Genomic DNA, 12329 nt, shown 5'->3' with positions numbered 1-12329 from the left:
CACAGACTGCTACCCGCCTGGGACCCCTCCACCCAGCCTCTCCACGCCACCCTGCTCAGAGGCCATCTCCCCAGCTGCTCAGAAAGTGGCCATTTCCCTCTCTAAGTGCCCTGAGAGGCATGTCCTCCCCTCGCTGGTGGTGCCATCCTTCTCCTCTGATTTTGGGTGACTTGTGCTGAGTCCCCCCCGGACAGTGAGTTCCCTGAGAACAAGGCTGCAGACTGCCCTGATGGAGCTGGGCTCAGGGTCCTGCCCTTGATCATGAATATTTAGGATAAGGTAACTGGCCTTACAAAATGACATACTGACTACGGGATCAAACTGAGGTGGCCTTGACTTCCAGAGCACAGCTGTGGGCCTGCTGAGACTTGCTCCCCTTTGCCTGTGTCTGGCATCATGTGGCCACATCTGGAACTCTCCCGGCCAGTCAATGAGGCCCAGATGTTGGCCAGCTCTCCCTCTTCCTCTCCCTCCCTCCTCACTGGCCTGTCCTGACCCAGCCTTGGTATCTCCGGGTTGTGAACCACAGCAGGCCTGGCTCTTCCGCTACTGGACCCAGTCTCCACAGTTCCCCAGGCGTCAGAGGCACTGCGGAGCCTGCATGCAGCCTCAGGGTCCCTGATTCTTCCTGGTGAGGACAGGGGCTGCTGTTTCTCATTAGCATTTCCTGGGGCCCAGCCTATAGGGGTGTCAGGCAGGTGTGATCCAAGTCGAGCCCGCAGCAGGGAAAGGAAGGAAGGAGCTCATCCTCCTCCAAGGCGGGCATTCTCTGGGCCTGGGACCAGCAGGAGGACTGGGCGGCTGTTCACCTGGCCATTTCTCTTCCTCACTAACCCCAGCCTGCTCTGGATCTCTTCCAGGGGAGCCAGGGGTTGCCAGGGTTCCCCGGCGCACGGGGGAAGCCAGGGCCTCTGGTAAGTACCTGCTCCTCCAGCACCCTCAAATCTCACACTTTCTGACTGATCATGGAACGTGGCTGGGGACACCTTCACCTCCAAGACCTCATTTCCTCCTGCAGCAGAGCTCCTGGGGGCAGCAGGGCAGGGCAGGGCAGGGCAGGAATGGGATCTGCTCATTTCACAGATGAGGACGCTGTGAGAGGCTCAGTAACTCAGCCAGCTTCAGAGGCAGGCCTCATTCGCCGACAAAACCCTGATGAGGATCTGGGGTTCCTGATGTCTTGTAAACGGTAGTGATGTTATCAATAACAGCAATGGCTGTCATTTATTGAGTGTCGCTGTGTGTCTTTCTGAACTTTGTTTCTTTGAAGGCTGCCCACTACCCCAGGAGTTAGGGAATTAATATTGTTCCCTTTTTGCAGATGGGCAAACTAAGATTCCGAAGGTTGAAGTGACTTGCCCAGGGTCCCATGGTTAGTAAGTGCAGGAGGTAGAGTTTGAATGGTAGCTCCTTCTAGTTGTCCAGGCAGATTTTATGCACATGCTCCTGAACTTTCCAACTACCCACAGCCAGGGGGGTAACGCGGGGGGTTCATGGAAGGTGGGGCCCTCACCCCTGCCTCCCTGCAACCTTTTCTCTTCCACAGGGCAAAGTTGGAGACAAAGGATCCATTGGGTTTCCCGGGCCCCCTGGACCCGAGGTATGTGATGCCCCGTTTCTCTGTGTCTGGCTGCAGCTGGGACTCGGTCTCGTCCCTGGGAAACTGAGGCCCAGAGACGGGGAAAGACTTGCTTTAGGTCATGCAGGATATGAGAGATGAGGCTGAGAGGAGAAATTCCTAGATCAGCAATCATTTATTTTCCCTTTCTGCTCTTCTGCTCTTACCCAGGGGCTCTCAAAAGTCAACAGGGACAAAAAGCTGGCCTCAGAGTCCTCTGCCAACTTTGTGGCCACCGCAGCTTTGTGATTCATGAAAGCCCTCTGTGCGCCACTGTCTGGGCCCCTCACAGGAGCTTCCCACATTCTCCACTTAGAGTTCCCTCTCCAAGCCCTGGAACTTTCTTAACCACCCACAGCCACCCTGGAACGATTCAGGGCTCAGAGCTTCCCGGTATGGGGAGCAAGAGGTAAATGAAAATTCGGACTTTTGAATGAAGAATGAGAAATAAGGATAGATTTAGCAATTCATATAATAACTCTAGTTGAGTAAGGAGAGACCCTGAGGGTTTCCGATATGTGTGATCATTGGCACAGGTAGGCTACACCTGAATGATCAACTCGGAGTTCACACGTAATGGAGCGAAGCAAGCTGGCCAGGTTCTCTTTACCCCCACTCTCTTTAGCATGCGTCTCGTGTCTAGAAAGCTGGGCTGAGCAGGAGCCAGGGCTGTTGTCCTTCTCAGGATCATCGGCACCTAGGCCAACCTGTTGGAGCCCCCCCACCCACAAATCACTGGCCTCCAGGTCTTGCTCACCCATGAGGTCTCTGCATCCAAGACAAAAGTGTGGCTCTTTGGATAGGCCGGACCCTTCCAAGGATCACTTCTGCTATCACTCGGATGGATGAGGAAATGTTTCCTAAAAGCTACAAGTTCTGACTTTCCACTGTGTTGACTTTGGCCACCACACAGTCCTATCTTTAGACAAATGGACTTGGCCTCTTTTCCATGGCCCCAATTCCCTCCTCTGGTCACTGGAAAAAGGCTTTTCTGAGAGTCCGGCTTTCCCAGCATTCTGGCCCATGAGGGTGGAAGGCATGCTCCCTCACATTTATTAGGCACCTCCTGGTGCCAGGAGGCTGTGTAGTGTCCTCGAGATGAGAACTTTCTGAATCACCACAGAGGCACATGAGGGAGATATTACTACAACCAGTTTACAGTTGAAGAAACTGAGTCACAGAGCAGGAGAGTGGCTTCCTCAGGGTCGCTCTGCTATGTAAGAGCAAATAAGGTCTGCTTTGGCCCTCTCCTGGGTCCCTGGACAATTTAGCCATTAGCCTCTCCCATCTTTGTGTTCTGTTTTGATTGGCCAACTCCGTAGCCGAGAGATAGCTCTGCTCAGCTGAAGGCGGAAGCTGATAAGCGCGTCAGCACCCTGCCTGCTTCTTTCCCAGAGACCATGGGAGGGAGCTCCAGCTCTCCAGCACCCGGGCAAATCATCTCTCACTCATCAATGGGTCAGATGCGAGTGAGCATCAGGATTTGCTCAGCATCCTGACTACCAAGGCCTCACTTAGAGATGGGCCCACCCCAGGCAGAGTTCTTTTCCCAGGGTACAGGACCCAAAATCATTTTGGATGCAGTTTTTACTGAGCACTTGCAACTTTGCCGGTTCCATTTAAACTTAAGAACAGCCCTGTAAGGGAGGTGTTACAGGCACCATTTTACAGATAAGGAAGCTGAGGCCCAGAGAGGCTAAGGAACTTGCTCAGGGTCGCACAGGAGGAGGGCAGGGCTCTGGGAACCGCGTAACAGGTCTCCAAATTGTGCAAAGACCACTGTGGGGAGAGGGAGTCCCTGTGCTCTGTGGGACCCTAAGGAGGAGCACGAGGATATTGCAGGGAAGGGAGGTGATTCCGCTCTGTGCGGGAAGAACCTTCTATTGTACAGTCATCCTAGGAGAATAGCCCTCATCGGGAAGCAGGGAGCCCCCATGGGTAGAGTGGGGCAGAGTCTAACACATGTGGCCAAGATGTAGGAAGGACTTCAGCTTACAAAGACTGGAGCTGACGTTAATTAAATCAGCGCTTTTCGATGCTTTCAAAGTCACAGCAAACCCAGAAAATCATCCTCTCTGCAGGATTACTGCAGTCAAAAGACAAGACTTCTCAGGGCAAGGCATGGCTGCCTCTGGGGAACAGTGTCCCCAGACACCCATAATTCTGACCCCGTAGCAGCACCGGATTTGAGAAATAATGACCTTGAGTGTGACCTTCTGTGTCACAACCTTAATGCTTTCCTGCACCATTCGGTGTATTGTCTCAGCAACTCTCTGAGGTGTCAGGGCTGGAACCACGCACCCTGTTTTAGAACTGAGGACTGTAGGATCAAGGTGGTTAACTGACCTGCCTGGGGTCCCATCCCAGCAGGAGAAGATGGAAACCCAGTCAGTCCCCCTGCAAGATGCATACCTGTAGCACTCCCTTCATAGCCTCCGTGGGTGACCCTGCTCTCTGCTTCCCCTCAGGGATTCCCAGGAGACATCGGCCCCCCTGGCGACAACGGCCCAGAAGGCATGAAGGTAAGTACCTGCCCAGGGCAGCTCCAGTTGGAGGAGCAGACAGCTCTGCAGAAACCACAGGCCTCAAGGGCTGGCTGTCTGCCTTGGAAGCAGGGGGTGCCTTGCCAGCCTGTGATGGAGATGGAGGTGCCGCCTCTGATTCTCCCTTTTTGTTCCCTTCTCCCCAGGGTAAGCCTGGAGCCCGAGGCCTGCCGGGACCCCGTGGGCAGCTGGGGCCCGAGGTGAGACTGTCTGGCCCCGCTCCACTGCCCATCCTGGCCTGATTGCAGCCCCCAGCCTGCCCTGTCCTGGGTACTGAAGGCCTTAGCTGGGGCTGGAGCCCCCTCAGCCAGGACACCACCCAGGGCTTCCCCAGACTCAGGACCTTCTCTGCCCTGCTGTCACCTGGCAGGGTGGCTTCCCCGCACCCTCCCTCCACTGCACCCTCATCACCCTGGAGTTTTCTTTCCCAGAACTACTGCCAATGCCATGCTCACAGTAGCAGTTTATGAGGACATTAATGGGGGAGTAGGAATTATCAGCCCCATTTTACAGATGAAGCCACTGAGGCCCAGAGAGGAAAAGAGACTCAGTCGGGTCTTATGGTTAGTAGCAGGCAGGGCCACAATGGGAACCCGGGTCTGCTTGAACCCAAAGCCCATGACATACGTCCTGTGCTGTCAACTGTGCTTCCTGGGAGTGGCCTGGGGGCACCTCCAGAATGTTACATTGACTTGCACAGTTAGTGAGTGGCAGAGCATCGATCTGCTTATTTATGTGCACTTGATGAAGTGGGTTGGGAAGGGTCTCTATGGGGCTGTTGGAGCACCAGGTGGACACTAAATGGGTGGGCCCCTGATTTTGCCCTGTGCATGAGGCCATCCTTAGCCTTCCTGTGCCCCACTTACCTTAGCTCAGGCGCCAGGCCCCCGTGACACACAGCCCTGGGCTGAGGGTGCGGGAAGCCCAGATTTACCGCAACCGCAGGCGGGCATCCAGCTGACATGGATCCCTTCTTGGGCTGGCTCTGGGTCTGGCGGGGTCCCAGCGCTGGCTCTGGGAGCCACCACGTGGAGTTGCTTTCCTGGAAGCTGGGGGAAAGGAGCTGGGGAGTGGCTCTGGAGGGAGCCCCTTGGTCAGGCCTGGCATACCAGAAGGAGCCAATTCGGAGGCTCCCTGAGCCTGTGGGGATTGGGGGGGACCAGGAGAGTCTCATGGGCCAGAAGCGGGAAAGTAGGGGAGAGGAGGGAACAGCACCAGCCACGTGCTTCTGTATATACTCACATTACCACTCAAGATGTATGCCTGCTACTTGTTCACGTCTTCATTCATTCATTCATTCATTCATTCACCAAACACCCCCTAGACACTGCACCATCCCGAGTGATGCTTGGGTGTGGCTGCAAGAAAGAATAAGGCATCATTGCTGAGCTCCAGGAGCTCAGCTGAAGCCACTTACTATACTTGAGGATGATCTTCTCCACTCTGGGAAACTGAAACACAGCGAGGCTGAGGTCTGCCACTGAGCAAATGGCAAAACTCAGAGCCTATGTCTTTGAACTGCAGTTTGAGGCTCTGTTCCTCACAGCACACAATGGGGTTTAACTGTGATGCCCAGGACTTCCATGGAGTCGCCATTCACTGGAAGTCACTGTGTAGCCTGGCCTTTAGGCCATGGCCAGTGGAGCCTCTGCCCTGAGTGGGGACAGGCAAGTGGGCCAGGGATACTGTTTCTCTTTGTCCAGGAGGGCTCTCCTCCGTCCATCCTTTTCCCTCCATACAGGACAAGATCTCTGCAAGTCCAACTGGATTAACTTTCTCCTTTTTTCCTCTCTCGTGTCTCCCAATTCTAGGGAGATGAGGGACCCATGGGGCCACCAGGGGCCCCTGGCTTGGAGGTGAGTATCGCTGGCCTGGGGTAGGTGGCATTCATGGGAGCTGAGCCAGCTGTGCACAGGCAGGGCAACGTGGTCAGTGCTCCAGAGGGAAGTCATCAGTGAGGGCCTTGTACCAGCCAGAGAGAGAACTAAGACAGACCCAAAGGAGAGGGACAAGAGCCAGGAAACTGACTGTCACCGCCCACCCCCTATATGCCAGGTGCTTCATGTCAGTATTTATTCTCCTTGATTCTCCCATGACACAGGATTGCTTTCCTTGGTTTCATTAGAGAAGAGGCAAACGAGAGTGAAGGCTTTAGCTCAACATCTCACAGCCAGGCAGTGGGGACGCCCTGCCTGGGCCCTTAGCCCGAGCCCTCTGCACTCTTCCAAGCTGCCTTTCCGAAGTCACTTGTCCCACACCCCCTTTGATCCCAGCCATTGCATAAACCGGCAGTTCATGAAGTTTCTGGTATCCAGAGATTTTTACAATCTTAAAAATGATGGAGGACCCAAAGACCTTTGTTTGTGTGGGTTGCATCTACTGAGATTAGTAATTAAAACCAAGAGACTTTAAATGTATTTATTCATTCATTGAAGATTAATCATAAGCTCATTTCCTGTTAATAAAAATAATATGTTTAGGAGAATTCACTCTATTTTCCATAGCAAAATAATTGAGTGGAAAGAGTGGCGTTGTGTTACCATTTTTGCAGATCTCTTTAATGTCTGGCTTCATAGAAGTCAGCTGGCTTCTCAGCTCTGCTTCTGCATTCAGCCCACTGACAATATCGCACACCATGCAGCCTCGGGATGATGCCACTTACTTTCACGAGAGTGACAGTGACAAAGGCGAATGACATCTTAGTGTTATTATGAAAATCATTTTGACCTCGTGAACCTTCTGAAAGGGTCTCAGGGACCCCTGGAGTCCTCAGGCCACACTTTGAGGACCACTTGCATAAACCATTCCCTTCCCTGTGCCCCCTATCATCTGCCAAGTTCCTTCCTTTCCCTCACTCCCTGAAGGCAGGTGTCATCATCCTCATTTACAACAGGAAGACCAGCCCAGGGATGGGGGAGGCTTCCCGGAGTTCACGCAGCTGGAAACCCTGCCTACATTCCAGGACGGCTGGCCACCTGGTGGACTCAGGGTTCTATACCCCTGGCCACCAGGGTATGTGGCTCTACAGCCACATACAGGACCCTATGCCAGGTCCTTGGGGGCTCCTGGACCCCAGCAATGTTGCCCCTGCCCAGCTTCTCCCACTTACCTCTCTCTCTGTTGCAGGGTCAGCCTGGCAGGAAGGGCTTTCCTGGGAGGCCCGGCCTGGATGGCGTGAAGGTAAGGGGACCTGGAGATCCTTTGGGACAAGAGGAAAGAGGGGGTCCTACATATTCAGGCCCCAATTCAAACCCCAAATCCCATGACCAGTTGTGAAAAGGGAGAAAAAAATTGGTCCCCATTTAGAACAAAGTATTGGTAAAAGATGAAAAAAATGGACATAACCTAAGTGTCCAACTGTGGGGGATTGTTCAAGTAGTGGGATATAGTGCAGCCACCCTAGATGGTGTTTTGGGCTATTTTACAAGATGGGAAGATGTCTGAATGTGGGGTGGGGGTGGTGGAGGAAACAGGTTATAAAAGGAAATACTCAAGTGTGAGCCTGTAGCAGGGGCTGGGTTGCACCATTTCTTTTTATTTTCTTTTCTCTTTTTTTTTTGAGACGGAGTTGCTCTGTTGCAGGCTGAAGTGCAGTGGTGCGATCTCGGCTCACTGCAACCTCCACCTCCCAGGTTCAACCGGTCCTCCTGCCTCAGCCTCCTGAGTAGCTGGGACTACAGGCGTGCGCCACCACACCCAGCTGATTTTTTGTGTTTTTAGTAGAGACAGAGTTTCACCATGCTGGCCGGGTGCGGTGGCTCACACCTGTAATCCCAGCACTTCGGGAGGCTGAGGCAGGCAGATCATGAGGTCAAGAAATTGAGACCATCCTGGCCAACATGGCACCCTGTTTCTTTACGCATAGAGCAGAGGCTAGAAAGTGGACAGGGATTATCTCTGGGTGGTGGGACAATAGGAGATTTTCATTTTCTTCTGTGGACCTCTATATTTTCCCTATTCTGCATAGTAAATAGATAGTACATATATTAATAGGGTTTTTAAAAAATATTATCAAAAAAGACCTGGCCCAAGGTGGGACAGTAATGATCCTCAGCCCATGGGCAGCCTCACTTAATAGTTTTCCAAGGACTCTCCTTGAGTTGGAGTTTCCTAGCCATTCTGGGCAAAAGATTATCGGGTCAAGATTACAGATGGGCAAACCCACAGGAGGTTAGGATAGAGCCGGGGGAGCCCAGGTCATCCACAGCTACTTCCCTTCTGGGGAAATGGCCCACGCATCTGTCCTGGCCCCTCCAGTTTTCATGAGGTCCGGAGAGGAGCTGAAGGGGGAGGAGGCTCCACTCAGGCTCGCAGTAAGCCACATCCCTGTATGCGCCAAACTCCTGGCTAGTCCCGAGCTCATGTCCTGCCGTCTGAGGTTTCGGCCTCTCTCCCTCAGATACCAGTTGGGTTTCTGTGGTGGGAGTGGTGACATCGCTTGTGTGGATTTATCCCACAGGTCTGCTGTGGGGAGACTGGGGCGCTGTGGCCGCCTGAGGAGCAGGAGCCACCTCAGCATGGGACAAAACAGACAGACAAGGCCGAGATAGGCCACCCAATGTGAAAGTGGGACAGAGCCTTGAAGACAAATGAGTCTGATTTCCCTTCTTTATACCTGGGGCAGCTGAGCCCAGAGCAGAGATGGGACTCACCCCAGCCACCTGTGAGCTGGTAGCAGAGCTCTGGTGTGCTGAGGTCTAGGACCCTGGTGCCCTGACGTCCCATGTCCCTGCTCTTCCTGCGATAGGACAGCCTGATGCAGTGGGAACATGCATTTCTTTCTTTTTTTTTTTTTTTTGATAGTCTCTCTCTTGTCACCTAGGCTGGAGTACAGTGGTGCAATCTCGGCTCACTGCAACCTCCACCTCCTGGGTTCAAGCAATTCTCCTGCCTCAGCCTCCCAAGTAGCTGGGATTACAGGCATGCAGCACCACACCCAGCTAATTTTTGTATTTTTGGTAGAGACGGGGTTTCTCCATGTTGGCCAGGCTGTTCTCAAACTCCTGACCTCAGGTGATCTGCCCACCTCGGGCTCCCAAAGTGCTGGGATTACAGGCATGAGCCACCGCATCTGGCTTGGAATGTGCATTTCAACCGGGCAGACCAAGGTTTCGGTTGTAGCCCTACTTCTGGCTCACTGTGTGACCTCAGGCAGGTCACTTCACCTCTCTGGGCCTCATTTTCCACCTCCACAAAATGCAGTGGGCTTCTGAAGGACCTAGATGAGACATATACATCTGGGTGCTGAGTAAGCCAAGGCCCCCTCAGAGGGAGTGGGTGACTAGAGTCATGTCTGCTTGAGGTTCTGTCCAAGTACCCCTTTGACTCTGCCCCATTTGTTGGGGGTCTCCAAGACCACACACTGGAGATAAGATCCCTGGTTCATCCCCACCAATGGCAACTAAGGCCAGCAGGCCTGGGACTTCCCCAGGAGGTCTAGACTTTCATCTCCCATCCTAATCCATCCTCCTCTTTGTCTCTTTGCAGGGGGAACCGGGAGATCCTGGTCGGCCAGGGCCTGTGGGAGAGCAGGTTAGTTAGCAACGGTCTCTGAATGAGTGGCTCCATTTTCTTGGGCCCTTATTCTGTGCCAAGCCCTTTGCCCAGCACCCTCCAGGCACCACCTCGTGTAATTCTCAGAACAACTCCCGAGGAAGGTTCAGTCCTCTACCCCTTTGATGGATGTGGACGGTGACCCTCAGAGCAGGGAAGCCTCTAAATGAGAAAGGCGTAGATCAGAGTCATGACAGCTTTTTCCCACAGCCTGACTCTACACACAGGTTTTTGGTGCATTTGCCCAAAGAGGTTATGTGACTGCTCCCCCAGGACGTTAAAACTGGAGGAGCCCTTGGCAGTCGTTGCTCGTGTTCCCATCAGCTTATAGATCAGGAAGCCAAAGGCCAGAGAAGTGTTACCACTTGCCAAAGGCCGTTGGTCTAGGCATCCCTAAATTATATGGAAGATGAAATCCAAACCAGTGGCTCTGGCTGGTTGGTCAAGGTCTGAAGAAGAGAAGAGGTTGCAGCTAGTCATTAAAATGGAGGTTTGAGGATCACGACCTTCAATTAAAGTCCAGAGAAACAGCTCTGAGTGATGGGCGGACGGACAGCTTCAGTCCTTCCTGCCCAGCCCTGGGGCCTCCTGAAAGCTTAACCTCAGGGCTCAGAGGTGGAGAGGTGTTCATCTCCTCCACTCCTTTAAATATGGAGCTCATTTCTGGAAGGGGCTTCCTCAAGCTGGAACGACTGATGCTCGGGATGGCCATAGAGGGATTTGGCCGCACTGCGAAACCCTGTCAGTGGCGTGAGAGTCACACACGATGGGCTTCCTCACCAGGCCTGCAACATCTGTTGGGGGAAGAAAGGAATTAAAGCAGGGGGAGGCCTGGATTTTTGAACTCTTTCCAGTGACATTCGAGCGCATTCTGTGGGAAGCCCAGGAGTTTGGAAAGGCTGCCGTGGCCTGGATATATTTCCTGATTGGAAAAAAAAAAAAAAAAAAGGGCAATTTGATCAGCAAATTCAATTTCATAGTTATGCTAATGGTAGGGCCCTCGGGAAATAGATATGCAGGGTCTTGGAAGTCAGAACACAAACATCCTTGGAAATCACTGTATCTAAGAGTCCTAACCATTTTTTGTGCCTTGGATTTCTCTGCCAGGCTGGAAAAGCCCAAGGATCCCCTTCTCAGAATAGAGTTTGTAAATGCCTAAAATTAAAAACAAAGGAAACTGATTATATAGAAATGCAATTATGAAAATATGTTAACATTTAATATAGTCATATATATGCTTCTTTGGCAATGCATTAAATAATGAGTTCTAGCAGCAAGTGTAACAGCGGCCTCAATTTTAAAGTAATGCCAAGCCTTAGTGATGTATTTTGAGATCTCTGCAGCAATGATGGTAATGTGACATGTCACTTTCTGGGACAGTCCCAGGTCCTTGTAATACTACTGTGGTTTGTTGCCTACACTCATATTTGAGGCACATGTAAATTTCAATTAGAGGTTCATGAAAATAAGAGTTTTAATTTTTTTCCATTCAAGTTGATATACCCTCTGAATTCTGTTCATAGAGTCTGACAGAGACCCCAGGTTTAGAACCCCCAGATTCGATTCCATGTTGGCAATCTGGGATTTATGGAGGAGAAGCAGGTTTGACCAAGATCACCAAGTGGGATAGTGGCAGAACCAGGCCCAGGAGGGGTGGGAACCTCGCCTGGAGCAGCCCAGGCTCATTTGGTCAGCAGAGCGCCCAGCTTGCTGCCCAGGCAGCTTGGACAGTAGCAGGAAGGAGGCAGAGCTGGAACCCTGTGGCTGCTGTAAGGCACATGGAGGTACCATGCCAGCCATTCCCTTGGCCCCCACCCCATGTGGGCACAGTGAAAGGGCAGGCATTTTCTGTTCACTGCAGAATCAGAGGATCCCTGGGAAAGTTCTGAAGCTCACACCACGGGACCTCCTTGTAATCATAGTATTGAGTTGGTGCAAAAGTAATCACAGTTTTTACCATTATAATGGCAAAAACTGGGATTACTTTTGCAACGACCCAATAACAGTGACATTCATTAGTCACCTGTTAGGTACCAGACTGTGTGCCAAATGCTATCTACGCAATCGTCTATGGCAGTCAGTATTACTATCCTCATTTTGCAAATGAGGAAACTGAGGCTCTGGGAAGTTAAGTAACTTGTCCAAGATCTCACAGGCAGTAACATCACTGTCAGAGGCAAGACTGACACTGAGGTCTGCTGGGTTCCCAATGCCTGCCTCGAGGGCTGAAAACTCGCTGACTTCCTGAGCCCTGGCATGTCTCTAACAGAGCACAGACTGCTTGCCAGGCCCTGGTTGAGGTGCTGGGGACGGGGCATGGGTCTTGCCTTCAAGACGCCCCGTCCAGGGGCAGCCACGCAGGTAAACACATCACACTGAGTTGTCTAGTGCAGCTCAGCATCCATAGCCCTTTCATTCTCAGTTGTATCCCCAAGGCCTAGCATATGAGAGGAGAAAGAAAACCTCCCATAGCAGACAATGGCCCTTTATCTGTAGGCAATGTGAGGACCAGGCTAGCCTCCTCCCCAAAACTGGGGACCCGGATCCCGCCTGTGCAGTGCCCGCTGTGGGCAACAATGCTGCCTCCTCCTGTGCCCGCCTTGCCAACCTGAGAG

The 12329-nt window shown here is 52.5% G+C and overlaps 1 protein-coding gene across 13 annotated transcripts in view; it reads left to right on the top strand.

The window, feature by feature from the left end:
• COL27A1 (collagen type XXVII alpha 1 chain) overlaps positions 1-12329 on the top strand; it is a 159732-nt gene that overhangs the window by 81918 nt on the left and 65485 nt on the right. For all 13 annotated transcript variants that reach the window (XR_012424444.1, XR_012424445.1, XR_012424446.1 and 10 more), the window contains 7 exons: positions 861-914; positions 1547-1600; positions 4087-4140; positions 4308-4361; positions 5973-6017; positions 7288-7341; positions 9649-9693. Coding sequence is in view for 9 of the 13 variants with exons in the window: in XM_045373706.3 (XP_045229641.2) it covers positions 861-914; positions 1547-1600; positions 4087-4140; positions 4308-4361; positions 5973-6017; positions 7288-7341; positions 9649-9693 (360 nt within the window). In the remaining 4 variants the exon portion in view is untranslated. The remainder of the gene's footprint in view (positions 1-860; positions 915-1546; positions 1601-4086; positions 4141-4307; positions 4362-5972; positions 6018-7287; positions 7342-9648; positions 9694-12329) is intronic.

Source organism: Macaca fascicularis, chromosome 15, assembly GCF_037993035.2.
Source record: "Macaca fascicularis isolate 582-1 chromosome 15, T2T-MFA8v1.1".
In the NCBI taxonomy this organism is placed as follows: Eukaryota; Metazoa; Chordata; class Mammalia; order Primates; family Cercopithecidae; genus Macaca; species Macaca fascicularis.
This window is presented reverse-complemented; position numbering and strand designations above follow the sequence as displayed.